This window comes from Fukomys damarensis, unplaced genomic scaffold, assembly GCF_012274545.1.
Source record: "Fukomys damarensis isolate Sample0158 unplaced genomic scaffold, DMR_v1.0_HiC HiC_scaffold_14, whole genome shotgun sequence".
Classification (NCBI taxonomy): Eukaryota; Metazoa; Chordata; class Mammalia; order Rodentia; family Bathyergidae; genus Fukomys; species Fukomys damarensis.
The window spans coordinates 31,203,514-31,231,223 of NW_022900926.1; the positions used below are offsets into that span (position 1 = coordinate 31,203,514).

General features: G+C 39.7%; 1 protein-coding gene across 1 annotated transcript in view; it reads left to right on the forward strand.

The window, feature by feature from the left end:
* LOC117285974 (nesprin-1-like) overlaps window positions 1–27,710 on the forward strand; it is a 92,252-nt gene that overhangs the window by 53,809 nt on the left and 10,733 nt on the right. Inside the window, exons 27-39 of the mRNA XM_033763162.1 lie at window positions 2,924–3,067; window positions 3,399–3,554; window positions 5,131–5,295; window positions 7,187–7,359; window positions 8,676–8,829; window positions 17,599–17,742; window positions 18,472–18,636; window positions 22,195–22,512; window positions 23,241–23,396; window positions 23,551–23,721; window positions 24,227–24,553; window positions 25,858–26,010; window positions 26,375–26,542. Coding sequence (XP_033619053.1) covers window positions 2,924–3,067; window positions 3,399–3,554; window positions 5,131–5,295; window positions 7,187–7,359; window positions 8,676–8,829; window positions 17,599–17,742; window positions 18,472–18,636; window positions 22,195–22,512; window positions 23,241–23,396; window positions 23,551–23,721; window positions 24,227–24,553; window positions 25,858–26,010; window positions 26,375–26,542 — 2,394 coding nt within the window. The remainder of the gene's footprint in view (window positions 1–2,923; window positions 3,068–3,398; window positions 3,555–5,130; window positions 5,296–7,186; window positions 7,360–8,675; window positions 8,830–17,598; window positions 17,743–18,471; window positions 18,637–22,194; window positions 22,513–23,240; window positions 23,397–23,550; window positions 23,722–24,226; window positions 24,554–25,857; window positions 26,011–26,374; window positions 26,543–27,710) is intronic.

Genomic DNA, 27,710 nt, shown 5'->3' on the forward strand with positions numbered 1-27,710 from the left:
GACATCTTACTTACAGATAACTGTAACATTCAGGGGAGAGGAAAGAGGGGAGGAGAAGGGCTGGAAAAAGAATTAAGATGTGTTACGTATATGTACCAACTTCCCATGATGAATGTGATCATTATGTACTTCCAATGTATATTAATATAAATTTAGAAATTTTTAAATGCCAGAAGTGTAAGCCGCCCTGAGAAATTGGATCACATCTTGCGTGGCCTGGCTGCGATTGTGGACCTCCCTTCTGCACTCCCCCAGCAGGAACAGGCGGCTTCGTATTCAAACATAGCACTTAATCTTTCGGTTGAAGTGTCCCCAATTTTGGAAATCATTTTAAGGTAGTAAACTAACTTACCTCCAAAAGGCTACACAATGCTACTGATGACAGGATACATTATCACTTATGCAAATATCAGGGAATAGGCTTCTAGGAGTTAAATGCACAGAGAAACAATGGTCATGCAATCTCACTTTCTCCCAAGGTGATTTATTATGGCCATAACATAATTATTGACACAACACAAATTTTTCTTCTAAGACCCTCTATCTTTTTTGTACCAACTCTTTTCCTTTTCAAGCAACACTTCCTAGAAGAATACATCCTTAATTTGATTGTGACTGTAATTAATATAGACTAGAAAAGATAATAATGGAGAACTATTGCTCAAAAAGAGAAAATGTGTATATTTTCTCAATTCTCTCCTAACCCAGGAACTTAGTGGTAATAGCTGGTTTACATGGCAGGTGTCCTCCAGTGGACAGAGTGATAACCATCGTGTAGTGTCTGAGAATTTAGGAATTATTCAGAGCCTGAACTCTGGAGCATTTGCTGCATAGTATATCTGGCACTGATTTCAACATTACCTTGTTCCAGAGATACCCAAGAGTAGGAGAATAGATCAAGAATTGCCTGCTTTCCCAATCTGCATTCTCCTCACAACAGATGCACCTCTTTTATTCAGTCCAGACCTTCTTTCCTCCATCCTCTAGTCCTTGCTATTAGGAACAGATATATCATAATGCGTATAATATACCCCAAACTATGATAGGAATACGAAAGAGCTAGTTTATTGTCTTTCCTCAGGGAGTTCTCTTTCTAGAGGAGAAACAGCCTCTAAAAGTATTTGTAACATAAAATAGAGAGGTTCATAGGCAATAGTTTCTTTTGCCAGGATGCCACTGACTCTATTTGGGGACATCAAGGAAGGTGTACAAAAGGTGACATTTAAACTGAATCTCTAAGGCCACATGTACTCTGAATTTGCCAAGACTGATATGGCCTTCATATCGATGGAACTGAATGCACAGGGCCAAGGAGTCATTAGTGTCACCTGTGAATGGGGGACGGTGAGGTTTTTGATGCTGAAATTTTGCAAGAGTGACAGAGATAAAGCTGGAGATGCAGGTTGGGGTAAGATAGTGAAAAATGTACTAAGAAATGTGATCTCTATTCTTGGTCCTAGTGCCTTGTCTGAACTCCAGACAAACTTATGGAACTTAACATGTGCCACTCTGAGTATGTAAGAGAGACCTTAATTCATTACCTATGTTGGGACACTAGAACTTAATTAGCTTCTGGGCACTAGGACTTAATTCTTTCATCGAACTTGGTTGAGAAAGACTGAGTGAAGAGTCTGTAGGACTTTAAGCTAAATGTGTGAGCTCTCTGACTGAAGTATGATCCAGAATAGGCTGTAGGGAGTAGCTGAAGACCAGAAAAAGCTTTACTCAATGGTCCACATAACAGGGAGGTGAGCTTGAATTAGGGAAGTGATCACAGGATGGAAAACACAACTTTAAGGTAAAACACAACAGGATTTGGTTACTAATTAGAGGGGGAACATGGAGAAACAGCAGAAGTTAAGCTTAGTCCTTAGTTCAAGTTTGGAAGATGACACAAGTGATACCATTAACTGACACACAAGAACAGTAGGAAAAGTGCTTTCAAGGAGGTAATAATCTATTCAACTGAATACATATTAAACTTGGTGTTCCTACAGGACATCCAGTGGCTAATGACCATAAAAGTAGCAGTTAATGGATAAAGAAGATGTGGTGTTTCTATAAAATGGAATATTACTCAGCCATAAAGAGTGAGAAATTAGATTCATTCATAGGAAAATGGACACATATTGAAGATATACTCCTGAGTGAAATAAATAAGTCACATATGTGTAAATACCAAATAGTTTCTCTGGTGTGAATAAACTATAATAGTACATAAGATCCTAATGACATAATGGATAATGTGAAATAGGAAGAAAGGGGCTAAAGGTGTAAGGAAAGTGGGAAGGGTAGGGGAAGGTAATAAGGGAAAAGAAAAAAATATGAGAAAATGAAAAAATTGAAATGAAAAGTTTGTAAAGGGAGAGGGGAGGAGGGATGAAGGGAGGGCAGGGACAAGGGGAAAAAATGAGAACCAAGACCTGTCATGTAAAGGTACAAGATCCCAATGATGAGTGTAATTGTACTGTATACCTAAAATGTACCAATAATCTCAATGAGGCAAAAAATGTAGCAGTTAACATGAATGCACAACTCAAGATAGAGGCTTCAAGTACTTCTCAGTGTTGGGTACAAGTTTTGCCTGCCTCCGATAGAAATGCACAATCCAGCCTTGTCTATGATAAAATGTGCAGCCACAGATATAAATAGCAAAAGCTCAGAAGCAGAAAAGGGTTGCCATCTCTTGATTGGCTGGAGAATGAGGGATAAAATTATATTTTTAAAAGTAAAGCCATAACAAGTTCTTAAAGGATGTTCAAAATTTTTACAAGTGCCTAAGTGAAAGATGTGATCCCCCAGACTTTGGGGACAAGGGAGATATGGTGAGGGAGGCAGACTGAAGTAAGCTCTGAATGCTAAATAAAAGACTTTGGACTTGTGTTTTGTTGTTTTGTCCTTGATGTTATCTAAAATCTCACAGAACCTAAAGATCCAGATGAAAGATTTTGAAGTAAGTGCTGAGCCTGTGGAGAACTGGCTGAGCAAAACTGAGAAGCTGGTCCATGAAAGCAGCAACCGCCTCTATGACCTGCCAGCGAAGAGGAGAGAGCAGCAGAAGCTCCAGGTGACAAAACACAGCCATCTGACCACCATCTTTCCCCTCCGTTGTCCACCTGACCTGCGTTCAGATGCATGCTGGGCACCCTGGAGTCAGATTACACCGCCTTGAGATGGAGTGTTTCCCATTCCTGCTCTGACAGATGTTTTGTTTTCTGACTTCCCTTGAGTGTAGCTTGTTTCCTTACTGTGTGCCACCGTGTGTAGCTTGGAAGTAATGACACCATCACGGGACACGGATTGCTTGCCAGTGTTTATTTCCATGTTCTTTGGGCCAGAGCCCCGTCTGCCGTGTGCTTGCCCCTGTCTCTGAATGGTAACTTGCTTGTGCTTTTCAGTCTGTCCTTGAGGAAATTCACTGCTACGAGCATCAGCTCAACAGGCTGAAAGAGAAAGCTCAGCAGCTGTGGGAAGGACAAGCTGCCAGCAAGAGCTTTATGCACAGAGTGTCCCAGCTGTCTGCTCAGTATCTAGCGCTAAGCAATTTAACCAAGGTAACATGTGGCGTGTGCTGTGTGTGAGTGTGATAACGACGTCACAAACCTGCGGTGGCGGTAGGTTGTACAGAGTATCTGTCCCGACACACCCACAAAGCAATGAAATCCACAAGATCAACTCCCCTGCCTTGAAATTCAAGGGCATCTTTATGTTGTAGCTCATAGTGTGTTTCTCCAGAACCAGCGGGGGAGGTTCCGGAGACTGAAGAAACTTCTGATCTCTACCCTTGCTCCCAATACTCCTTTGAACACTGAAATGATATGCTCCCTGGGCTCTGATGCTGACGACTCAAAGCATAAACACAAGCAAAATTCAGATTTTCTTTTCTAAAAATCTTGGATTAAATGTCAAAGTAGTTTAAATTTTATTGAATGCAATATAAATTTGGAATAATTTTTTAAAACTTCTTCTGTATTTTTATTATATGGTAGTGAGGAAGTAGTGACTGAAATTCTTAGTTCACATTTAGCAGAACTCCAGAATCGGCCAAGATTCATATAGGTGATTAAATCTCTTCAGACATCTTAGAAACAAGTAACGGGACCCATGATGACCTTGTTGAAAGCCCTCAACTGTGTGGTGCAGACCCATTTCAATGTATGGTGCAGGCCTATTTTGAGCTTTTAAGGCTTATAACATTATGTTTTAAAATTTCAGATGTTAGCATGTAGGAAATGTACCATAATTTAATCTTTTCTTTAATTTAGCCTCATGTATTCTCCTGTGAACTTATTTCTTCCCCGCTAATTTGGGTCTTCAATGCAATGTCATGGAGATAGTCGTACTAGTACAGCTCTTTGAGTAATCAGCCCATGTTTGAACCATGCTTATTTGATGAATAAGTTACTTAGCAGATTCTGGCTTTGGCTGGGCATAACAGCACATGCCTATACTCCCAGAACTGGGGAGGCTAAGGCAGAAAGATTAAGTTTGAGGTCATATAGAAGTTGCCCAGATTCTCTCTCAAAAAAATAAAGAAGGAACGAATTAAGAACAATTTTCTGTTCATTTGTTTGTGTATACTTAGATATCAAAAGTTGGGCTGGGATTTAGGTCAGTGATTCTGCTGCCTGCCTTGCAAGTTCAAGGACCCAAGTTTGATCCGATCCCCAGTACCAAAAAAATAAATAAATGAATAAAAAATAACACATATTTGAATGCTTTACAAGCTATGAACTACTCTTATAAAATCTTCGCCATGTTGGATACTAATAATTAATCAGTAAAAAACACATTCCTCGGCTCAACATTTAAAATTTAGACATATTCTTTATACCTTATATACATGTACTGAAATATCATATTTTACATATGTACATATGTACAATTATTATGTCAGTGAAATACATAAATCCATTGTATGTATAATTCAGGAAAAGTATGAATTGTCAGGTTATTATTTTTTTAAGTGATTCTTTGTAGATGAATCCACTTGCATCTTATCTGTGCAGCATATGCAACTATGACTGACTGGCGTAACGTGAAACAAATTGTGAATTTTCCCTCTTGGGCTGCTTGGGGCTGGGGCATCTCTGGAGTGGACAGCTAGAAACCTGTTTCTGTCATTTCCAGGAGAAAGTGTCCAGACTGGATAGAACTGTTGCAGAGCATAATCAGTTCTCCCTCGGGATTAAAGAATTACAAGACTGGATGACAGATGCAGTTCACACATTGGATTCTTACTGCCACCCGACATCTGACAAAAGCGTGCTAGACAGCAGGGTGCTCAAGCTGGAGGTGGGCACTTTCAGAGATCTTTCATTTACAGAATTTGTTTCCCTCAAGTTCTGTCCACCTGGAGTGAATGCATCACACTTTATCTATGAGAAATCTCATGATGTTCTGGGAGTGGGATACTGGTTACAAAGCGTGGGCACACCTGTGCATTCCTGCATTAATTGACCCTGGACATAATCCCCCACAAATGCTCTATAAAAATTAAAGTAAAACCCAGACGTGGTTACTTTCTTACAAGCTGTTTAAGAGATTCGTGTACTCCATTCTTTTCTCACCCTAATGTGTCAGTTCTGTTTTGCATTTGCAATGAGAGTAACTGATCTGCATTCATTTCTTTTCCCTTGTACCCTGGGTACCTTCCAGGAGACTTTCATTTTGTCTCAACACCAAGGAATCAAAGGTAAATAAGAGGTGACATGCTGGGGATTTAGCTCAGTGGTTCCGCTGTCTGCCTTGGAAGCACAGGGACCTGAGTTTGATCCCCAGTACCAAAAAAATAAATAAAATAAAATAAAAAAGAAAATTTCACATTTGGGCTGGGGGTTTAGCTCAGCAGTTCCGTGGCCTGCCCTGCAAGTGCAAGGACCCGAGTTCAATCCCTGGTACAGAAAAAAAGAGGTGACTTTTGTCCTCAAGAATTTCATTTTCAGGAGACAATGGTAACAGATGGGGGCATGCAAACAAGTGGTATAGAAACACACAGGAGGGGACCTGCGAGCATGGATGTGGTTTCTTAAGAAGTCTGACCTCAAAACGATAGCAGGAGCTATTCTGGTGAAGATGACTGGGTGGAGATTTACTACAATGGTACCAGGGAAGGGGAAAGTGTAAGAAAATCTAGAGAAAAGAAATAGCATCGTATGTGAGAAATTTCTCTCTGTTCTTCCTTATAGACGTGAGGATACAAAAGGTGGAACTGAGGTTGGAGACCATGCCAATGTCCAAGATCCAGATTAGGAAGAGAAATAACACTTTATCTTTTAGGGGATACTATTAGTTTATGACTTTGAATTTAAACTTCCTTCTCATGTACAAAGGAATAGTGTTTATGGAGAATTTGAAATATATACTAGATAAGATGTGTTCACAATATACCAAGGTTGTTTCAATTTTTTTATTTATTAGGTAACGATCACTCCCCCCTGACTTTTGACATACTTATCAAATCATTCTTGCCACTTTCTGGAAGTTCTCTTTCCTGCGTGTCTTTATGGACTGGGATAAAAAGCACAGAGAACGCTGCTTCCAAGTGCCATCTAATGGAACTCATAAAAACTTTACAGTGTAGCCTCACTCGCCTTGTTCACCAGATCTAGCACCATGTGACTTCTGGCTCTCCCCCAAAGTTAAAATGACCGTGAAAGGAATTGATTAATTAAAACTGATTTCAGACATCGAGGTACCTGGACAGTGCAACTAAAGACACCCATGAAAGAGTATTTCCAGAACGGCTTCAGAAAGTAGCAAGAATAATGGGACAAGTGTGTTCAAAGCAACAGGGAATATTTAGAGGGTTATTAATGGCAATGTATCCTGTACTGTAATAAATTTTAAAATTTAAACCTTCACTGTATTTTTTATCATACCTCATATAATATATTTCCATAGATTTGTTTTGCTAGATACTTTAACATTTAGAAGCTCTTCATCCTGTGACCTTTGAAAATTAATGAATTCCGTACTATACTTTCTCTTTGTTGAAACCAGTAAAATGAAACAGCAGTGGAAGAAAAGGATTATTCAGAGAAGACTTGAGCTCTGCGATATGAAATCCACACATAGACCAGCAGGTGTCCGATGACTGGTGCACATCAGCAAGACCTCCTGGGAAAGCTCCGTGGCACGGAGGCATATCCTTCTCTAACAAGAGCCTCTACGTTTGTTTTTTCAGGTTTTGTTATCAGTGAAACAGGAAAAAGAGATTCACATGAAAATGATAGCGACCAGGGGGGAGTATGTCCTGCAAAACACCTCCCCAGAAGGCCTTCCTGTCATTCAGCAGCAGCTGCAGGGTGTCAAGGACATGTGGGCTTCCCTCCTGTCTGCAGCAATTCGTTGTAAAAGGCAAGTGAAGCCCCACCCAAGGGCCACCAGGCCATCACTAGATAATTATGATATTTCAGTCACAGACAATTCTTGTCATTATCTGTTATCATTTCCCCCTCTTCTTTCTTTTCTTTTCCTTTCTCTTCTCTCCTCCCTCTTTTTTTTTTTCTTCAAAGAGCAAATGAAACAGGCAGGTATAACCTTGCATCGAGGCTGACCTGCAATACTGTGCCTATGCTTTAATATACCTAGCTAACAATGAACATCTCTGTTATTTCTGTTCACTGCTTAAAAATCAAACGATATATAAATGCTTTATAATATAAAGATATTTTTATTAAAACCAAGTAGTTTATTGGAGAGGTTACCAGGAGATACAAGAGAGACAGAGTAGGACAGAGAGATGAAGAAGCAAGGCAGCCAGAAAGGCTCGCATATCATCAAACAGATCCCCACGGGGCAGCTGGGACTGACCTGGCTGGGGGTGACCCTGGAAGCTGCTGCACACCGTGAGCTTGGGAGCACACTCGGGGTTATCATAAACAAACTCCCAGAAGTCAGGGGGGCAGTTGACACCTTCCCCGAGGAGAGTGACAGTCCCTGGCCCTCCTTGTCAAGCTGAGGTGCCTCCAAGACCAGAGTGTCCTCTGTCTGAGAGACCTAGGGCCCCAGGTGACATTTTACTATGGTACCCTGTGTGAGGGTATGGCACTCACATAGTGTGCTACAGAAGAACCCAGCTCGTGATAGCGAAATCAGAGTCAAATGATGAATGGAATTAAACATATAAGATGGGTGTTGAAACAAGGAAGTGTTTGTCTGTAGGATAGTATTTAGAACAATTTGGGAAATACTACCCTTTTTCCATTGTGATTTTCAGCTTATTAATCTCGTGCAAGATGGTTACTTGTGCTTATTTTTCCTTCTTTCTGTTAGAAACCCTTTCTTTCTCTGTTACTCTGAATATCCTGTTGAACTTGACAAAATATCGATTTACTGTCCAAAGATTTGGCTCTAGAAAAGACCCACTCTCGGTTCACCTTCAGGCCTCTCCCGGCAGCTGGTATCCCCTTGTCACTGCCTCTTGGTTTGTGTTCTGTCCCACCTTTCTGCCTGTCAGCCTGGATTTCACCATCCCTTACTTCCGGAGGCTGTTTTCACCAAAGATCTGGGCTCAGCTTTGATAAGCCCTGGCCTTGTGTCCCTGCCACACCAGCCCCTTTCCTGCAGTCTGGGCCCTCTGCCGGCCAGAGGGGATGGAACAGACACAATGGCAGAAGCCAGGCTTACAAGGATTCTCAGCGGAAATTATTGACCTCTCAAATCCTTTTCAGTCAACTCGAAGGAGCCCTTTCAAAATGGACCAGTTATCAGGATGATGTTCGACAGTTTTCTGGTTGGATGGATAGCATGGAAGCCAACCTAAGTGAATCCGAGAGGAAGTGTGCAGAGCTGCGACAGAAAGTGACGGCTCTCGGGAAAGCCAAGGTTAGAGCTGCTTTCAGACTGGCTTTAATCTCTTAGGGCTTCTTTAGAACCCCACACTCCAATGAAGGTGTACTGATCTATGTGCTCGGGCTGCATGCATAGGTAAATGACCCTCGAGCTTCTGCCTTGTTCTCTAATTTCTAATGGTTCCTTAAACCAGACTTTTGTGGATTTTGTTAGTGAAAATATTCTATACCACGGCAATTGTATACACACATCTTACAATACACACGATTTAAAATTTAGCTATTTGAATATCTTTAATATATTCAGCCTGCTTATTGTGAAGATGTAAAAATGCTTCATTTACAGCACATTCTTCTGAATTAGCACTGTTGCACATGATTATATTTGTGTAGTGATATCAGTCAAGCTTTTTAAAATAAAAGCATTATAAGTATGTTCTTCACATTTTACTGATAATAGTATCAGCAAACTTTTGGAACTTCCATTTTATAGCGTCAGTCTTATTCCATGGTATATCCATCATCAGACTATCATAACGAACACAGAGAAAGTTTTCAAGCCGTGGAATTCTCACTTTGTGTTCATTTGGGTCCTTCCTCCTTGACATAACCACTAATACTTGCTGATCTATTCTCTTCCCTGAATTTGAACAGACTCCTAGTTAATTATGATATTCCCCTACTCAGTTAGTATTTATTGACCAGTTACTATGTGCAGGCGGTATGCTCATTCTAGTAAAGAAAATAGGCAAGAGCTGTATTTCAGTGAGGATACATACACTTGACAATAAGCATGCAAATAAAAAAATTGTGACTAGTAAGTACTATGAAGAAGAAAAGTAGTGCAGTTTGAAAGATTAATTTGGAAAAGCTAATGCTCAATTTTAAGGTAGGGTGAAAGAGCTCTTTGGAACAGGAAACATGTAGACACTCCCTAAAGCAAGTGTGTTCAACCCACGGCCCATGGGCCACATGTGACCCTGGACAGCTGGTAACTCTGTCCCATGGGATTGTAAACTCTTTTTTTTTTTTTTATTGAGTTTATTGGTACATTTAGGGATACAGTACAGTTACATTCATTGTTGGGATCATGTACCTTTACATGGCAAGTCTTGATTCTCATTTTTTCCCCTTACCTCTGCCCTCCCTTCACCCCCTCCTCCCCTCCCCATCTACAAACACTTTATTTTCATCTTTTCATTCTCTCACATTTTTTTCTTTTCCCTTTTTGTTCTTCCCCTACGTATCACACCTTCCCTACACCTTTAGCTCCTTTCCTCCCATTTCTAAATGTCAGTAATCTTATTAGAATCTTATGCATTGTTGCAGAATATTCACACCAGGGAAACTATTTGGTATTTACACATGTGGGACTTATTTATTTCACTTAGGAGTATATCTTCAATATGTATCCATTTTCCTATGAATGAATCTATTCTCTCGCTCTTTATGGCTGAGTAATATTCCATTTTATAGAAAAACCACAACTTCTTTATCCAGTTTCCAACGGATGGGCAAATAGGTTGTTTCCAAGATTTAGCTATTACAAACTGTGCCGCTATAAACATGGGTGCACATACTTCTCTGTGATATGATTCTTTTAGTTCTCTTGGAAAGATACCCAACAGAGGGATGGCTGGGTCAAATGGAACCTCCAGTCCAAGCTCTTTGAGGTATCTCCATATTGATTTCCATAGTGGTTGCACTAGTCTGCACTCCCACCAACAATGGAGGAGGGTTCCTTTCTCCCCACAACCCCGCCAACATTTGTTATTGTGTGATTTCTTGATAGCAGCCATTCTTTGTGGGGTGAGGTGGAATCTCAGTGTTGTTTTCATCTGCATCTCTCGAATGACCAGTGATGTGGAACATTTTTTCATATATTTTCTTGCTGCTTTCACTTCTTTGTATGAGAAATGTCTGTTCATTTCGGATGCCCATTTTTGGATCGGGTCTTTATATTTGGGGGGACTGATTGTTTTGAGTTCTTTATATATCCTTGATAATAGTCCTTTGTCTGAGGTACAGCTGGTAAAAATTTTTTCCCACATTGTAGATTGTCTCTTAGTTCTGCTAATGGTTTCTTTTGAAGTACAGAAGCTTTTTAGTAAGATGAGATCCCAGTTGTTGATTCTTTCTGCTAGTTCCCGTGCTACTGAGGATTTGTTCATAAAGTCTTTTCCTATACCAATGTCTTCCAGAGTTCTGCCTAACTTACTTTCCAGCAAGTTTAATGTTTCTGTTTTAATATTTAGATCTTTAATCCATTTGGATTTTAATTTAGTGCATGGCGAAAGATAAGGGTCTAATTTTAATCTGTGACAGGTTGATATCCAGTTTTTCCAACACCATTTATTAAAGAGGCTATCTTTCCTCCACTGAGGATGGTGAGCTCCTTTGTCGAAGATGAGGTAGCTGAGTACATCTGCATTTGTTTTTGTGTCTTCCAGTCTGTTCCATTGATCCTCAGGCCTATTTCTTTGCCAGTACCATGCTGATTTTATCACAGTGGCTTTGTAGTATAGTTTCAAATTGGGAATTGTTACACCTGGTGCCATGTGACTGTTGCCTATAATGGCTTTTGCTATTCTAGGTCTCTTGTGGTTCCAAATGAATTTTTGGATTCTTTTTTCTAGTTCTGTGAAATATAGTGTTGGAATTTCAATTGGCATTGCATTGAATGTATATAGCAGTTTCGGTAGTATGGCCATTTTCACTATGTTGATTCTTCCTACCCAGGAGCAGGGGATATCTTTCCATTTTTTTATATCCTCTTCGATTTCTTTTTTCAGAGTGCTGTAGTTTTCAGTGTAGAGATCTTTTGTTTCTTTTGTTAGATTGATTCCTAGATACTTCATTTTTTTGGATGCTATTGTAAAAGGAATTTTTTCCCTTATTTCTCTTTCTGTCTGTCTGTTATTTGTGTATAGAAAGGCTATTGATTTTTGGGTATTCACCTTGTATCCAGATACTTTACTGAATCTGTCAATTAAGTCTAGAAGTTTTTTGGTGGAGTTTTTTGGATCTTCAATGTAGAGTATCATATCATCAGCAAATAATGATAGTTTAACTTCTTCCTTTCCTATCTTTATTGCTTTAATTTCTTTCTCTTGTCTAATTGCTGTGGCTAATGTTTCCAGAACTATATTGAAGAGAAGTGGCGATAGTGGGCATCCTTGTCTTGTTCCTGATTTTAACATGAAGGTTTTCAGTTTTTGGCCATTCAATATGATGTTGGCTGATGGTTTTTCATAAATAGCCTTTATTAAATTGAGGTATAGACCATCTATTCCAATTTTTTGCAGGGTTTTTATCATGAATGGGTGTTGAATTTTATCAAATGCTTTTTCTGCATCTATTGAGAGGATCATATGGTTTTTGTCCTTGACTTTGTTAATATAATGTATTACATTCACTGACTTTCGTATGTTGAACCACCCTTGCATCTCTGGAATAAATCCGACTTGGTCATGATGGATGATCTTCTTAATAATCCTCTGTATTCTGTTTGCTAGTATCTTATTAAGGATTTTTGCATCTATATTCATTAAGGAGATTGGTCTGTAGTTCTCCTTTTTGGTTGTATCTTTCTCTGGTTTGGGAATCAGAGTGATACTTGCTTCCAGGAATGAATTTGGAAGTATAGCTTCTCTTTCAATTTCATTGAAAAGTTTGAAGAGTAATGGTAGTAGTTCTTCTCTAAATGTCTTGTAAAATTCAGCAGTGAATCCATCAGGGCCTGGGCTTTTCTTTGTTGGTAAGTTTTTAATTACATTTTCAATTTCACTGATTGTGATTGGGGTGTTTAAAATGTTTTTATCTTCTTCGTTCAACTTTGGTAATTCATAAGTATCTAGAAATCTGTCCATTTCTTCTGTGTTTTCCATTTTATTAGAGTACAGGTTCTCAAAGTAGGTGTTCATGATCCTCTGGATTTCTTTCGGATCTGTTGTGACTTCGCCTTTTTCATTCCTAATTGCATGGATCTGAGCCTTTTCTTTCCTTTTTTTGATAAGATTAGCTAAGGGTTTGTCAATTTTATTTATTCTTTCAAAAAACCAGCTCTTTGTTTCATTTATTTTTTGTATCGTTTTCTTAATTTCAATTGCATTGATTTCTGCTCGGATCTTTATAATTTCCTCTCTTGTTCGAGCTTTGGGTTTTTCTTGCTCTTGTTTTTCTAGGAGTCTAAGTTTCATCGTTAAGTTGTTTATTTGAGCCCGCTCTGTTTTCCTAGTGTGGGCATTCAATGTTATGAATTTTCCACGTAGAACTGCTTTCATTGTGTCCCAAAGATTCCTGTATGTTGTATTGGCATTCTCATTTATTTGTAAAAACTGTCTAATTTCTTCTTTAATTTCCTCTGTAATCCATTGATTGTTTAGGAGAGTGTTGTTCAGTTTCCATGTGCTTGTGAAGTTTCTATAGTTTCTTGTGCTATTGATGTCTAGTTTGATTGCACTATGATCTGATAATAAACAGGGGATGACTTCAATTTTTTTGCATTTATTTAGACCTGTTTTGTGAGCCAGTATGTGGTCTATTTTGGAGAATGATCCATGTGCAGCCGAAAAGAATGTATATTCTGGTTTTTGGGGGTGGAATACTCTATAAACATCTATTAAGTCCATGTGTTCCAAAGCTTGGTTCAGTTCTATTATTTCATTGTTGATTTTCTGCCTAGTAGATCTGTCAATTTGTGATAGTGGGGTATTTAAATCCCCCACTACAATTGTATTAGTGCTTATTTGGTTTTTCATGTTACTTAATATTTGTTTTATATAGTTGGGGGCATTTATATTTGGTGCATATATGTTTATGATTGTCAGCTCTTCCTCTTGAATTGTTCCCTTTACAAGGATGTAGTGTCCTTCTTTGTCTCTCTTAATGAGTTTTGGTTTGAAATTTACTTTATCTGAGAATAAGATTGCTACCCCTGCTTTTTTCTGGACTCCTGACGCATGGAGAATTGTTTTCCATCCTTTCACTTTCAGTCTATGGACTTCCTTTTGCACTAGGTGTGTTTCTTGTATACAACATATTGTTGGATTTTGCTTCTTAATCCATTCTGCCAATCTGTTTCTCTTGATTGGTGAATTGAGGCCATTAACATTGATGGTTACAACTGATATATTTTGACTTATTCTTGTCATGTTTTTGTCCATTTGTTGACTCTTTTTACTTTTTCTCCCATCTCCTTTTAGTTTCTTGCCTTGCCTATTTGATTTGGTCTGTTGGGCCTCATGTTATTGTGAATTTCGTTGTCCTTTTCTAGGATATTGTTTAGAATTCCTTGCAGTGCTGGTTTGGTGTTCATGAAATTTCTCAGGTGCTCTTTGTCGTGGAAGTATTTTATTTCCCCATCTATTTTGAAAGAGAGTTTTGCAGGATACAAAAGTCTAGGTTGGAGATTCTTTTCTTTTAGGACTTGGAATACCTCACTCCAGGCTCTCCTTGACCTAAGGGTTTGTGTTGAAAAGTCTGCTGTGATTCTAATGGGCTTCCCTTTGCATGTGATTTGTTTCTTTTCTCTTACTGCTTGTAGTATTTTGTTTTTCTGTTGGATTTCTGGAATCTTGATTATTATATGTCTAGGTGTAGATTTTTTTTGATCGTGGCTAGTTGGGGTTCTATATGCCTCACTTATCTGTATGTCTAATTCTTCCCTTCTGTTTGGGAAGTTTTCTGTCATTAATTCTGTGAAGAGCTTTTTTATATCATTTGTGTTTTCTCCTGTTTTTTCATGAATTCCTATCAGTCTTATGTTATTTTTCTTTGTATCGTCTAGGAGTTGTTGGATTGATTTCTCATGATCCCTTACTGTTTTTAATAGACCTCTTTTTTCACGGTCACTGACTGCTATCCTATCTTCTATATCTGAAATTCTATCTTCGCAATCTTTTATTCTGTTTCGTACACTTTCAATAGAGTTTTTAATCTCCTGGATATCTGTTTGAATCTGTTTTATGGATTCCATTTCTTTCCTCTGTTGGGCATTCATTGTTTCCATGTCTTTCTTATGCTGAGTCTTCATGGCTTCTATCACAGTCTTGAGCTCATCTATTTTTTTCTCAGTTTCTGCTCTAGAGTCTCGAATCATGACTTCTATTTTGCTCATCATCTCTCTGGCTAGCTGGGAAATTATTTCTGATTTGAATTTTTCTAGAGCCTGATTGATCAATTTTGTTACCTCCTGTGCTATGGGTCCAGGGAGTCCTGTTGGTTCACTATCAGACTTTTCATCCTCATTTGTCCTACTATTTGCTATTGGTGAACTGGATATTTGTTTTTGTGTCTTGCTTAAGTGTTTTCTCATTTTTATTTTTATTGTTGGGTTGTCCTTCTTTAATTTCTGGGTATTACTTAAATCTTCCTAATATAGTTGCGTTTTAGCTTTTGAGTTTCTAATGACTCATAGACATTCTCGTTTTCATAATATCAGAGAAAACAACTCTTTAAATCAATCACCACTCTTTGTCCCAATTGATACATTCAGCAGCCCAATAGGATCAGGCACAGCTTGCCAACTGACCACTTATGGTAGTCATTAATGTATCACCTTTAACTCATGTGAATTAGATTAATTTCAAGAAGCAGCTCATAGTATGTTTGCAGTGAATATTCTTTTCAATATGGCATCTTTACCATTTAGGATGGGGGGTTCGACTTAGAACAAGAGGATTAGATAAGTGAAAGAATTAGAGCAGGTTTGAAGTGAATCCAGAGGTTGTAGAATTACCTTACTATCTTTACAAAGCTATTAAGTTCAGGGGGGATAGAGAGAGTGCAGGAATAAGGACAGGAATATATCCCCTTAACAGTAACAGGCGCTTGCCTTCCCTTGAAGGTACAGAGCCATGAGTGAGGTAAAATGACTGGAGAAAAGAACATAAAGAGAAACCCGTCCTAAAAACAAAAAATAAAAAAAGAAGTCTGAGTTCTTCAGGAACTGGAATAAAAAGGGAGATGAGGGACACTATGGTGGAGCAAGAGACTGAGTTGGAGAGACAGGACAGAAAAAAGAAAGAAATTTTAGGGTGGAAAGAGGAAAAAAGAGACAAGAGAGAGGGAAAGAAAAAGAATTTGAAGGTCCTCTTTCAGGCTATCTCTGATCTCATATTATACCACATGCACAGTCATATGCGGAACCCCATCCCCTGGTCTTAGCTAGCCAATGGCTGTTCCTCCCGACTGAGACTGAACACAATCTATAAGGCCTAACTTTAGTTTCCTTACCCTCAAGGTTGAACTCCACTCCGTTCTATTACAGGTTTCCCCTGCCCTTTCTTTAAAGATGTTCAAAGTTCGGAGCTCAGAAAACTACCCTTCATGGGAACCTATGCCTCTGCAGAGTTGGTCTAAGGACTGGCCCGATCAGGAGTTTTGAGAACGGGGGGGGGGCGTCGTGTGGGTGTTTCAAGGGCGCCTGCGCGGCTACCTTCCTTCCTGGGTCTGTTGTCGCGTAGGCCGGGAGCTCGCGCGCATGCCACCGGGTGATCGCAGGCAGGCAGGCAGGCAGGCAGCTGAAAAAAAACCCCCCTCTTGGATTGTAAACTCTTGACAGTGTTACATGCTTTTCTGTGGTATTTTTCATGACTTGCTTTTCGGGTGCTTGTGTGAGGCGTGTGTGGGGGACAGTGCAGCACTGTATAGGGACGTGCAGGGCAGTACCAACTTCACCTCCTGAGCCCACCACACATGACCAGTCCCGTCACCATCTGCACTGATCAGACATTACATGCACTTCCATGAGTTTGCCGAGCAGAATGCAATCACCACCTGTAATACCACCCTCCTTACACTGTGAAGCCGGATATTTGTTGTTATCAACTAAACATGTAAGTTTTCTTATTTAATTAATAAACTTGAGCTTCTGTTACTTTGTAAAATAATTTAATAAGTCAAACAAAAACCAAGTCAAATATCCCACTAATTTTGTATTTATGTTGATGTATTTTGATGTTATAATAAAAATATAAAAAAGAAAGGAAAGTTTGTTCTTTGTATACATTAACTGTATAATATACTACATGGCCCAAGGCAATTTCTCTTCACTTAATGTGGCACAGGTGAGCCAAAGGGTTGGACAGTTGTACCCTCTAGGGTTTGCTGCCCTGAAATCAGCTTGGGAAGAGCTAGGGAAAGACAGCTCTAGACAGAATAAGCAGCATGCCTGCAGGTCTTGAGAAGTGAAAGGACCCAGTGCAGGAGGGAGGGGGGAGAAAGGCAGCGTGTTACTGGAGCAGAGAATAAGCAGGGGAGGGGGTACCTGGAGGTGCGCATGGAAAGGGGCTGGGATCTGATCACTTATCACCACGTTGGCGTTCCCAAAGATGTTCTGCTTGATCCTGCCACAGCTGAGAAGATAAGTGATGTCTCCAGCTGGGGAGTGACATGATTGCATTTTCAGTCCTAATTCATTTAGGCTGCCATGTGAAGAAAAGAGTAAGGGATAGAGCGACAATGGGCAAAATGGACATGGCGTGGGAATCAGAGTCCCACTTCTGGCTATAAGAAGTTTGATATTCAAGTAGAACTATAAAGTAGCTAATTAGGAGTTAGTACCGTAGAGAAAATTCTGGACCAGAAATTATAAAATCATGTAGACAGGCACACAAAAATACATTTTTGTACACACATCTATATCAGATAGATATGTAAATGTGTATATGGATGGATGGATGGATGGGTAGATGACCTGAGGTCACTTGCCAACTGTACAATTAAAATATTTTAATTTTAGCAGTATCATTGGTAGGATGGTACATGAGTAACTGTTTATTTTTTTAAAAATGTACTCTAGCTATTAAATGAAGAAGTGCTGAGTCACAGTAGCCTGCTGGAGACCATTGAAGTCAAAAGAGCAAGCATGACAGAGCACTATGTCACCCAGTTAGAGCTCCAGGATCTGCAGGAGCGATACCTAGCCATCAAAGAGAGGGCCAAGGTAGGGCTCACGTGCGAGGGTGTGGGGCTGGGCTCATCTGAGACTCACTGATTTCTTTTAAATGTCAGCCTTGCAAAAACAGAACAAATTGAGCTCAATGAACTTTAATGATATAAAGGCATACGTGGCAGAACTCAACAAACTCTTTCAATTATTGCTAGTATATAAAAATTAGTAAATTAAAATAATTTTCAACTAAAAGTTTCTAGAAATGGACCTATATCAGGAAATTTTTGTACAACTTCATCGTGAAAACTAAGTGCTATTATGTCCGATGATAAGAGTTTGCAAAGCAGGACATAGTCACAATAATATTTATCATTCTTCAACTAAGGCTCATAAAGAAAATAAAAATGCTTTTTAAGAGGCCATCCAGGTTAGAAAGTTTAGACAAAGTTCAGAAAACTGTACAGTGAGTCTAATTTCTAATTGGCAAAATTATTATTATGAAAATAGAGCTAATTTGTTTTTAGTGTGTCTATGCTACATTTTATAAATCCAGAGATTGGTAAATTAATTCAACAACAACATGATCTTTAGGAGCCTTTTAATCTTGAAATATCATATTTTATACATAAATCTCAAAGGTTCATTCTTCTAGGAAGTTCTTGATATCCAATTATTTAGTAATTGTGCTTTTCTAAAATTCTAAGAGTAGATTATTAAAGCGCATTGATCCTGCACATAGTAATGTGTTTGTATCACACTCACTTTAAATGTTAATTATAGGAAGCAGTAACCAAGTCTGAAAAACTTGTTCGCCTGCACCAAGAGTACCAGAGAGACCTAAAAGCCTTTGAAGCTTGGCTGGAACAAGAACAAGAAAATCTTGCCCGATATTCAGTTCTTGAAGGAGATGCCCACACTCATGAGACAACATTGCGGGACCTTCAGGTAAAGTCTACTTAACCCCAAAACAAAAGATTCTTCCTTCTGAATATGGATTTATTATTTTAAGCAATGAGAAACTAATATGACCTTGAATGCTACAGAAAGCTCATACTTTTTTTTTTTTGTACTGTGGATTGAGCCCAGGGCCTATGTACCAAGCTACATCCTCAGCCCTGTGTTTACTTTGCAATATCGTCTGGCGAGGTTATTACATTAACCATCTGGGCTTGGATTGCAGTCTTCCTGCCTCATTGCCCCCACCCCCAGTACTGGCATTAGAGGCCAACACCACCACACCCAGCTGGAAAGCTAATGCATATGAAGTGTGACTCCAGTAAGGCTTGATCTGGAACATTCTGAGACCTCAGTAATATGTGCATATTAATATTGTTTATGAGGCAGTTTAGAACACAGGACTGGCTACTGGGGAACTCAGTACTTGGGGAGGCCTTGACAGGATGTTTAATTTATGTATCCACGGATGCTCCTGCCTATCGCCCCCTAAAGGATAGACTTGGAGATGTGTCAAAGCAGAAGTCAATGGAAGGAGACATCACTTTAAGTCAGACTAATGCAAATACTATTGGCCACCACCTGGTGTCAGAAACTCCCACACCACTGAGGGCCCAGCTCCAGGGTCAGAGTGCTAGAAAGAGGCATTAGAGGAGCTAGAGGAAGTGTTGGCACTCAGGCTAGGAGGGTGCAGTTAAGGGTGAACTGCCAGACACGGGAGTACAATCATGACCTGTTTGCTTATTCACTCATTCAGCATTAACTGAATACCGATACAATGCAGTACTTGGTGGTTTCTTCATGTAAAGGTGATTAAGTTACCACTTCTATCTTTGAGGAATTTGCAATCTGATGAGGGACACAAACCCATAGGTGGATCATTATAAGCAATGCAACTGGACCACTAATAGACTAATGTGATGGATCCTATGGTAGCCTCAAAGCAATGGCCTTAATATTGCCTTGACAGGCAGGTAGAGGGCAGTGAAGTTCCCAAAGAAAGATCTGAGATAGATAGATAGATAGACAGACAGACAGATAGTGAAGAATTGGAGAAAGGCCAGGTAAGGCAGTCCATGTCCCACCAGTAGTGTGTAGGAACTTCATTAGGTGCTCCTTACCCTGATCAGAACTGGGATAACAGTGGCATGACATTCCTACAGCTTGGACAAGGTGGAAAAAGCAAAGACTAGCACTAGCATATGTCATTCCTGGCTATTTCTGCTAGGTCTCATAGAGTGTGGTCTAATGGCAAGAGAACAAGTCTAGGTGAGGAAGTTCAGACTCTAATCCTCGTGGGACCTGTCCCTAGAAGGGTGACTTCAGGCAAGAGAGAACTTCTCTGATTCAGCTTCTTCTGAAGAGTTGTTATAAGAATTAAAAGAGGATGGAGAAAATCTTCTCTAAATAAATATCTGGCCTACTCACAAGGAAAATAAATAGTACAAGTTAGAAGCATCACAGTTTCATTAGCTTACTTAAGGATCTCATTCATCCCACCTGCAAAGAATACGATGTCCTCATCTGCCAGGGACATAGCCCATAGGTGATATTGTTAGAAATTGTAATTTAAATACAGTTGTTTTTTTTTCTCTCCAAATAGCACTTCTCAGTACATCATCCAGACAGTCTGGCAGGCCCCTGCAGAGCACTCTGAACTTCTGTGTAGGAACTCAGCCAATAGGTTACTCACCAGATGTTTCTCTTGCTTCTGGTCAGAAGAAAATATTTCCCTTAAGTCAGGTTAATGTGGACCAAACCTAACTCTAATCCCTGGTAGCCCCAGGAATTAGTTCTTAAATTAAATTGTCTGCTTAAAGTTGCCACTTGTTAATACAACAGGAAGACGCCGGTGGCAGGAGCAGCAGTGCAGCTCTGTGATTCCCCAAGTACACCACAGAGGCCCTTCAGCATCCTGATGTCCTCCTTCCCGTTCCCACTGGTGTGGGGACTGGTGTGGTCACCAGCTCCGGGGACCACAGTCACAGATGATTTTTTTATAAACCGATGACCTAATTTGCCTTGCAGAATGTATATCTACATTTAAATATTAAAGCACGTTTTTCCCTTTAGCATAAAGACTTGAAATATGAGGTATATGATAAGTTAGTTAATAAAATGGTGGTATGTGGATATGTATACCAGGTAAAACTGTTTTGTAGAAAAATATGACAAAGGTGATAATTTGGGAAGATTAATAAATTCAGGTAGGGGTCAGTCCATGGCCACAATGTCTGCATTCTAAATAAAGTTTTACTGGCATGTGGCCACCTGCTACTCACTGCTCACTGATGTCCTGTGTGGCTGTGTCAGAGCCGCGCTGACAGAACTAAGCAGTTGTAACAAGACCAAAAGGTCCACCAAATCTAAAATAGTCGCTATCAAGCCCTTCACAAGGAAAAAAAAAAAAAAGAAAAAGCTTGTTGACCTTGAATTAGAGGGAAAGATGCACAAAATTACTCTGGGAAAGAAATCTTAAGAATACTAGAAAAAAGTTTCATGTTTATGGCCATTTTGATGACCACTTTACCACATGTATGGCTCTTCTGTTTCCCTATTCATACCCATGTCATTTCATGGCTATGGAAGTAACATTATACTTGAGGGAAAATGTGCTAACAGTTTGGACAATAAGAGATTTCTATGTTGTTTTTGTTGTTGTTGTTGTTAAAACAATGATAGCTGTCAGCAATGTCAAAAGGTTCTATGTGATAGTAATAACATTTTCCTAATGCTATATTTTAATTGAGCATGTTGGTACCTTTTTAACATTCTTGGTGAGATTTGACTGGGTTCCTTTTATTTAGATGATGGTATCAAGTCAATATGAATTGACTTTTAATGATTAGAAATAACAGTTTTGCCAACATCCTAACGAATATACGTTTTATATTTTCTTTTAAGCTTATGCTACATAAGACTTGGTTCATAACAAATTTTGTAGGGTAAATCTTTGTGGCTCAAGCCTTGGTAGAGGAGATGTGTTTGTGCCTGGAAGCACCTGGTAGGTGGGTGTGATGATCCGTCCTTGCAGGTTTGTGTGTCTTGTGCCAGGGCCAGCTTTCTTGTGGTCACAACATTCCCTAGAGTACAGTCCTGGGAAAGGCTCCCTTCTTAACACAAAGAAGATCTGTCTTTGTGTTCTCAGCCCCAAGTGTAACATTGAGCTATTCAATGTCAAAGCAAGATGCCTTAGCTGCTTCAAGCAGATTACCAGCCATAATACACCTAGACTATTCTTTTAAACAATAGCCCTTTAATCATGAGTAGTTTTGCTTCTTGGCTGAGAATCAAGTTTCAGATGTTGACAAAAATTTGATGGGGCAAGGTGAGCTATGTGTTGATTATGTTAATTGGAATTTTTTCAGAATTCTTTCTCTAAATTTAGGAAATGAAATTCAATGCTAGGTGCCAATTTTTTTTTTCTGGTATTGGACAGGATAAAATCAGTTTTTCCTAATGGCTTACCCCATGGGTTTGTGAGACGCACTGGCCTGGGCCAGTGTGAAATCTGAGGGAAGCATGACAGCCTTACCTTTGTCCCTGCAGGAGCTGCAAGTGCACTGTGCAGAGGGACAGGCACTGCTGAATTCGGTGCTGCACACCAGAGAGGACGTGATCATATCAGGCATCCCCCAGGCAGAGGACCGCGCATTGGAGTCACTGCGGCAGGACTGGCAGGCTTACCAGCACAGACTGTCTGAGACTCGGACACAGTTCAACAGCGTAGTGAGCAAGCTGCGGTTGATGGAGCAGAAGTTCCACAAAGTAGATGGATGGCTTAAAAAGATGGAGGAGAAAGTTAGTCTCAGGTTGGGACGCCAGTCTAACCGGGCAACCAAGGAGATACAGCTACATCAGATGAAGGTACTGCAAACACCTAGAAAAGCCTGATATTTGTCAAAGCAGCAGTTACCTTACATCATTTTTTTAAATTAGTATTTAGTAATTGTTTGTCCAAGACTTGGATTTTGCAAAGTCTCTTTCTACTCATCTAAAAATTTAGGTTAATTAAATGGAGCATTTTTCTTACATTTATTTTGTAGTTCAGTCTTTCACAGAATGTATTTTAATGAAAACATCTTATGTTTTCCTCCCATATTACATCATTGCCTTGTTTTGTAAAGATACATAAATAGTACCATTATACTAATTTAATTTTGTGCTTCTAACATGAAATTGCTGTAATATGCTACATTAAAATCATATTTGATAATTACTTTTAGTCTATTATGTAATTTCCATGTGTATAACCAAACTCATGCATATGCCTTGGGAGATTTTTCATTATCCACCTGTTTTAAAGTCAATCTAAGTGTAAAACAAGATGTAAAATGTGTGCCACATTGCTTCGTAAAACACTTTTGAGGCAAACTGTAATATATATTTAGAAGTATCCAAACTCATAAGCATACAATTTTTATCATGTTGTTGTAAGACCTTTGCTTTGACATATTTTAGAAATCATATCTCAGAATAAATGTATTCGAGCACGTGCTGAGCTACTATTCCACTAAGAAGGAAGTGTAGAGTCTCTGTCTCAGTTAGCAGTGGCTAGGATTGAGTCTCCACATCTGGTTCTTACATTATTTCAGAAGTGGCACGAAGAAGTGACTGCGCATAAAGATGAAGTTGAGGAAGTGGGAGCCAAAGCGCAGGAGATACTGGACGAGAGCCACATAAACAGCAGGATGGGCTGCCAGGCCACCCAGCTGACCTCCAGATACCAGGCCCTGCTCCTCCATGTGCTGGTGAGCGCCCCCTGCCTGTCGAGAGCGGGCCAGCCGATGTTATACGCCCAAACGGTCTTCTTTCCATTAGCCTCCAGTGGAGAAGCACAGCAATCCGCAAAGACCAGGGCCCTGCGCTGTCACTCAGGGGTCCATGTTCTCTTTTCTTTCATAGGAACAAATAAAATTCCTGGAAGAAGAGATCCAGAGTTTGGAGGAATCTGAATTATCCCTCAGTTCCTATTCTGATTGGTATAACTCTACTCATAAAAAATTCAAGAATGTGGCTGTCAAAATTGATAAAATAGATAAAGCAATGATGGGGAAAAAGTTGAAGACCCTGGAGGTAAGCATGCATTCTTCAGGCTTGTCTTGGGCCTTTCTCTTTCATTAGCAGCCTCTTTGGAATCATGTGCATTCATCCTGACCCTGTATAATTAGTGATACTTGCCTCACTGTTTCACCCCAAACACTAGTGGACAAGCTCTTTTAAGGTCAAAACCTGGCTTTCAACTTTTTGCAATAGCATCATCTGAAGGTCCATGAAGTGTTAACAAAATTCTAGTTTGACACAGAGAGAGAAAGAGAGAGGGAGAGGAAGAGGGAGCACTCAGATAATGAACCAATGCCTTTTTTAAGTTTTTGATTTGGAAATGATATACTGATCAAAACTTTCAAAACAGCTATTAAAATGAAAGAGAGAGAGTTAGTTCCCGATTCTTGGAAGTTCAGACCTAGAAGTAAATTTCAGAATTGTATGTTAAAGGAATATAGGTGTACCTAAAAAGTCTTTTCTTTAAGAAACAAATAAGACTAACTTCTATTTGCTTCCTCTTCACTGTCTTTGTCAGGTTTTGTTAAAAGACATGGAGAAAGGCCACAGTTTGTTGAAGTCAGCCCGGGAAAAAGGAGAGAGGGCTGCTAAATATTTGGAGGAAGGTGAGGCAGAGATGCTAAGAAAAGATATCCACGATCGAGTGGAACAGCTGGAGGAACTGACTGGCACCATGCGAAAAGAGCACATGACCTTGGAGAAAGGTCTTCATTTAGCAAAGGAATTCTCTGATAAATGTAAAGCACTGACTCGTTGGATAGCAGAATACCAGGAAATCCTACACATTCCTGAGGAACCCAAAATGGAATTATATGAGAAAAAAGCTCAGCTATCTAAGTACAAGGTAATGCCTGTAAGCCATTAATAGATACATGTGAAGGGCAGGGATGACACAGGAGGAAAACATTCCTGACGTGTGCCACCCATCCGGATGGTGGAAAACAGCTCTGATAAATCTGTTCTGCTGATGGCGAGTGACACTGTCTATGTAGACAACTCCTTGGAGTTATTTGTCCATTCAAAGATTTGATATCCAAAAGTTGTATCAATAAATTCATTGAATGTAGCAATCAATAAGTGAAGACCTTTTCCATCTGCAATCCAGGTATATAAATCCTCCAGGTAAATCTCCCTGGTATCTGGATCCTATAACTATAGATTTTTTTATCTGAGCTGATCTGTGGTAAATTGAAAATGAGATACTATATTTGACAGAAAGTTCTAACCATCGCTAAACAATTTAGAAATTAATTTTTGAAAGAATAAAAGCACTGAAAACATAACTAATCATGATATAGACTCAGTTCACCCACTTATAATTTGGAATCAGTTATCCAAGCTTATATGGAGATAAGTTGTGTTTTAAAAAGGACTAGAATGGGTCAGGGTTATAGCTCAGAGGTACATTGCCTGCCTGGCAAGCATGAGGCCCTGAGTTCAATGCCTGGTACCAAAAAGAGAAAAGAAAAAAGAAAAGGATAAGAACGATGTAGTGAGTTTTTAGGAAGTACAGAGTGCTGGCTTGTCCCAAAGCATTTCCCTTCAGAAGCATTTTGTAATAAATGTTTATTTCTGCACTCAGCCTCTGTACCAAGCCAGGCAGCTTGTCTTTGAAGGTGTCACATAAGAATGACAACCCATTCTCCTGTCCCTGCACCAGGGTCTTGATGTATTTAAATGGTGCTTTTAGCTTATCTCAGCAAGGTTGCAGCTGGACTTTGCCTCCCTCACATCACATCTAATTCAAGCTGGAGCTAATTCAAGCTGGAACAAACTTCATGAACTTAGAATCAAAGGACGGTGGCCTTCCTCTGTTTTATATTGAGATTCCTATTTCCTTTGTTGAAAGGAATGAAATATAAGACAGAAATAGAACTGTGTTAAATTTAGTCAAATGTAATTCTTTCCTCTGCTTTCATCTCTTCATATGAAATGCTGTTCGATGAACTGCTCTCCTGTCCCACGTTTAAAACTGTATTAGCAACAATGAATCATCTCTCTTTAATGTTTCACACTTGTTGATTCATAAACAATGTGCCAGAGCTTTCTCTGATGCAGGTTATGTCTTGCATGACATTGACATATGTGCATATTCATTTAATTCACATGAATAAGCTGGCTTTGATTTTTTTTCCCTTGTAATTCAAGTCATTGCAACAAACTGTGCTGTCCCATGAGCCATCAGTCAACTCAGTGAGAGAGAAAGGGGAAGCTCTTCTGGATCTGGTCCAAGATGTTACTTTAAAGGACAAAGTAGACAAACTTCAGAGGGATTACCGGGACCTCTGCAGTATGGGAAAGGTAAAGAGAGATCAGAGATCCAAACCAATTGTTTGGCCAAAAATGTGCACCCTGACTCTTTTGTCTCTCTCAGGCAGTTTTATGATTTGCTACTGGTCAGTGTTTTTCCTTTCAACGGATGGATGCATAAACGGCCTACAGATGGATTTTTCCCCATTCCTAATAATTTTCCTTTTATTGATTCATTGATCACTGAAAATTGAACCTAGGACCTTGTGTATACTGAGCATATACTCTGCACCCCCCATCCCATTCCTAATACTTTCCTACTCTATGAGTTACCCTGAGTTTTGAAACTACAAAATCATTTTTGAGTAGGCTTTGGTGCTTGTAATTTACCTCTAACAGACACCTTGTTTTCCAGGAACATGTCCTCTGCCTGGAGGCGAAAGTCAAAGACCATGAAGACTATAACAGTGAGCTCCAAGAGGTGGAAAAGTGGTTGTTGCAGATGTCTGGCAGGCTGGTGGCACCTGACCTTCTGGAGACCAGCAGCCTAGAGACAATTACCCAGCAGCTGGCCCACCACAAGGTACACGTGGTCTCTACAGAGCTGAGCTCAGGATGGCTCTGATTGTCCTGCTTCTGTGTGTGTGTGTGCATGTGTGTGTGTGTGTGTGTGTGCACATGTGAGTACAGCTCTGGATTATAATGACTACACCTAAGAAGTCAGGTCTGAGCCTCAAGCACAATGACAGTGGAGCACAGTTGAACTTGATACTCAAGTAAATCAAGAATAGTTGAATCCTGGCATTCAACTTCTGAACATGGCTGCTTTGTACTTTTCTTAACTAGTAGGTTTTATCTCAGTATTTAGTCTTCATGGAGTCATTTGTCAAAGAGATGCCATTTATTTTAGAAAAATGCAGGCAGACACAGAATGGAAGACTGGCAGTCTGACTAGCTGAGGACACTTAGCCACTCCCAGGCTCCTTGTTCACCTTTGTAAAGGCAGAAACAATACCAGCCCGTGTCATAACTGCTGTCATAATCCCATCATGCATGAAAGCATTCTGTAAACTATAAAATTCAACACTGATCTGAGGTCTCTTATCTTTACTAATGTGTATTTTTAGTAGAGACATGTACCAAAAGACAGATGGTCACAGTTTTATGGAACCATTCATTGGTGATCTTAAAGGGAAATACAGATTTTAGTCAAGATGTAGCTGCTATCTACAATATGCCTTAGGAAAGCCTCTCTGCATTCCCATCAGAGGAAAAAATTTTATTTTAACAAATGTGGATAGAAACGCATCCACTGTACTTTCCACTAAACACTGAAGAGATGCCAACCCAGAAGGCAGTCTGTCCCCTCAGTCGCCTAAGGGTATGGTGATTCTCTTACACCTTGAAGATGAAATGGCTCTTTTCAATTGAGGGTGTATAGTATCCTCCGACCTAGCACCACTGACGATAAACATGAGTCAGAACTGCTGAGACAGCACCCACATTTTCCTTGGACATATCCATGTGTCAACCCAGGCGATCCCGGGCCCAAATGTGTCACTTATCATGAGCGTCAGTAAGTTCATTAAAACCTGAAATTTAAAAAGTTCGTTCTTCCTCTCTGAGTAATCTATGTGAATGTTCACTAGAGAATGCACATCTGGGACTTGGCTTCAGCTGGAACCCACAGAGCTATGTCCAAAGCGGGGGCAGAGGGCTCTGTCATTTACTACTGTGTTACTGCCAGCATG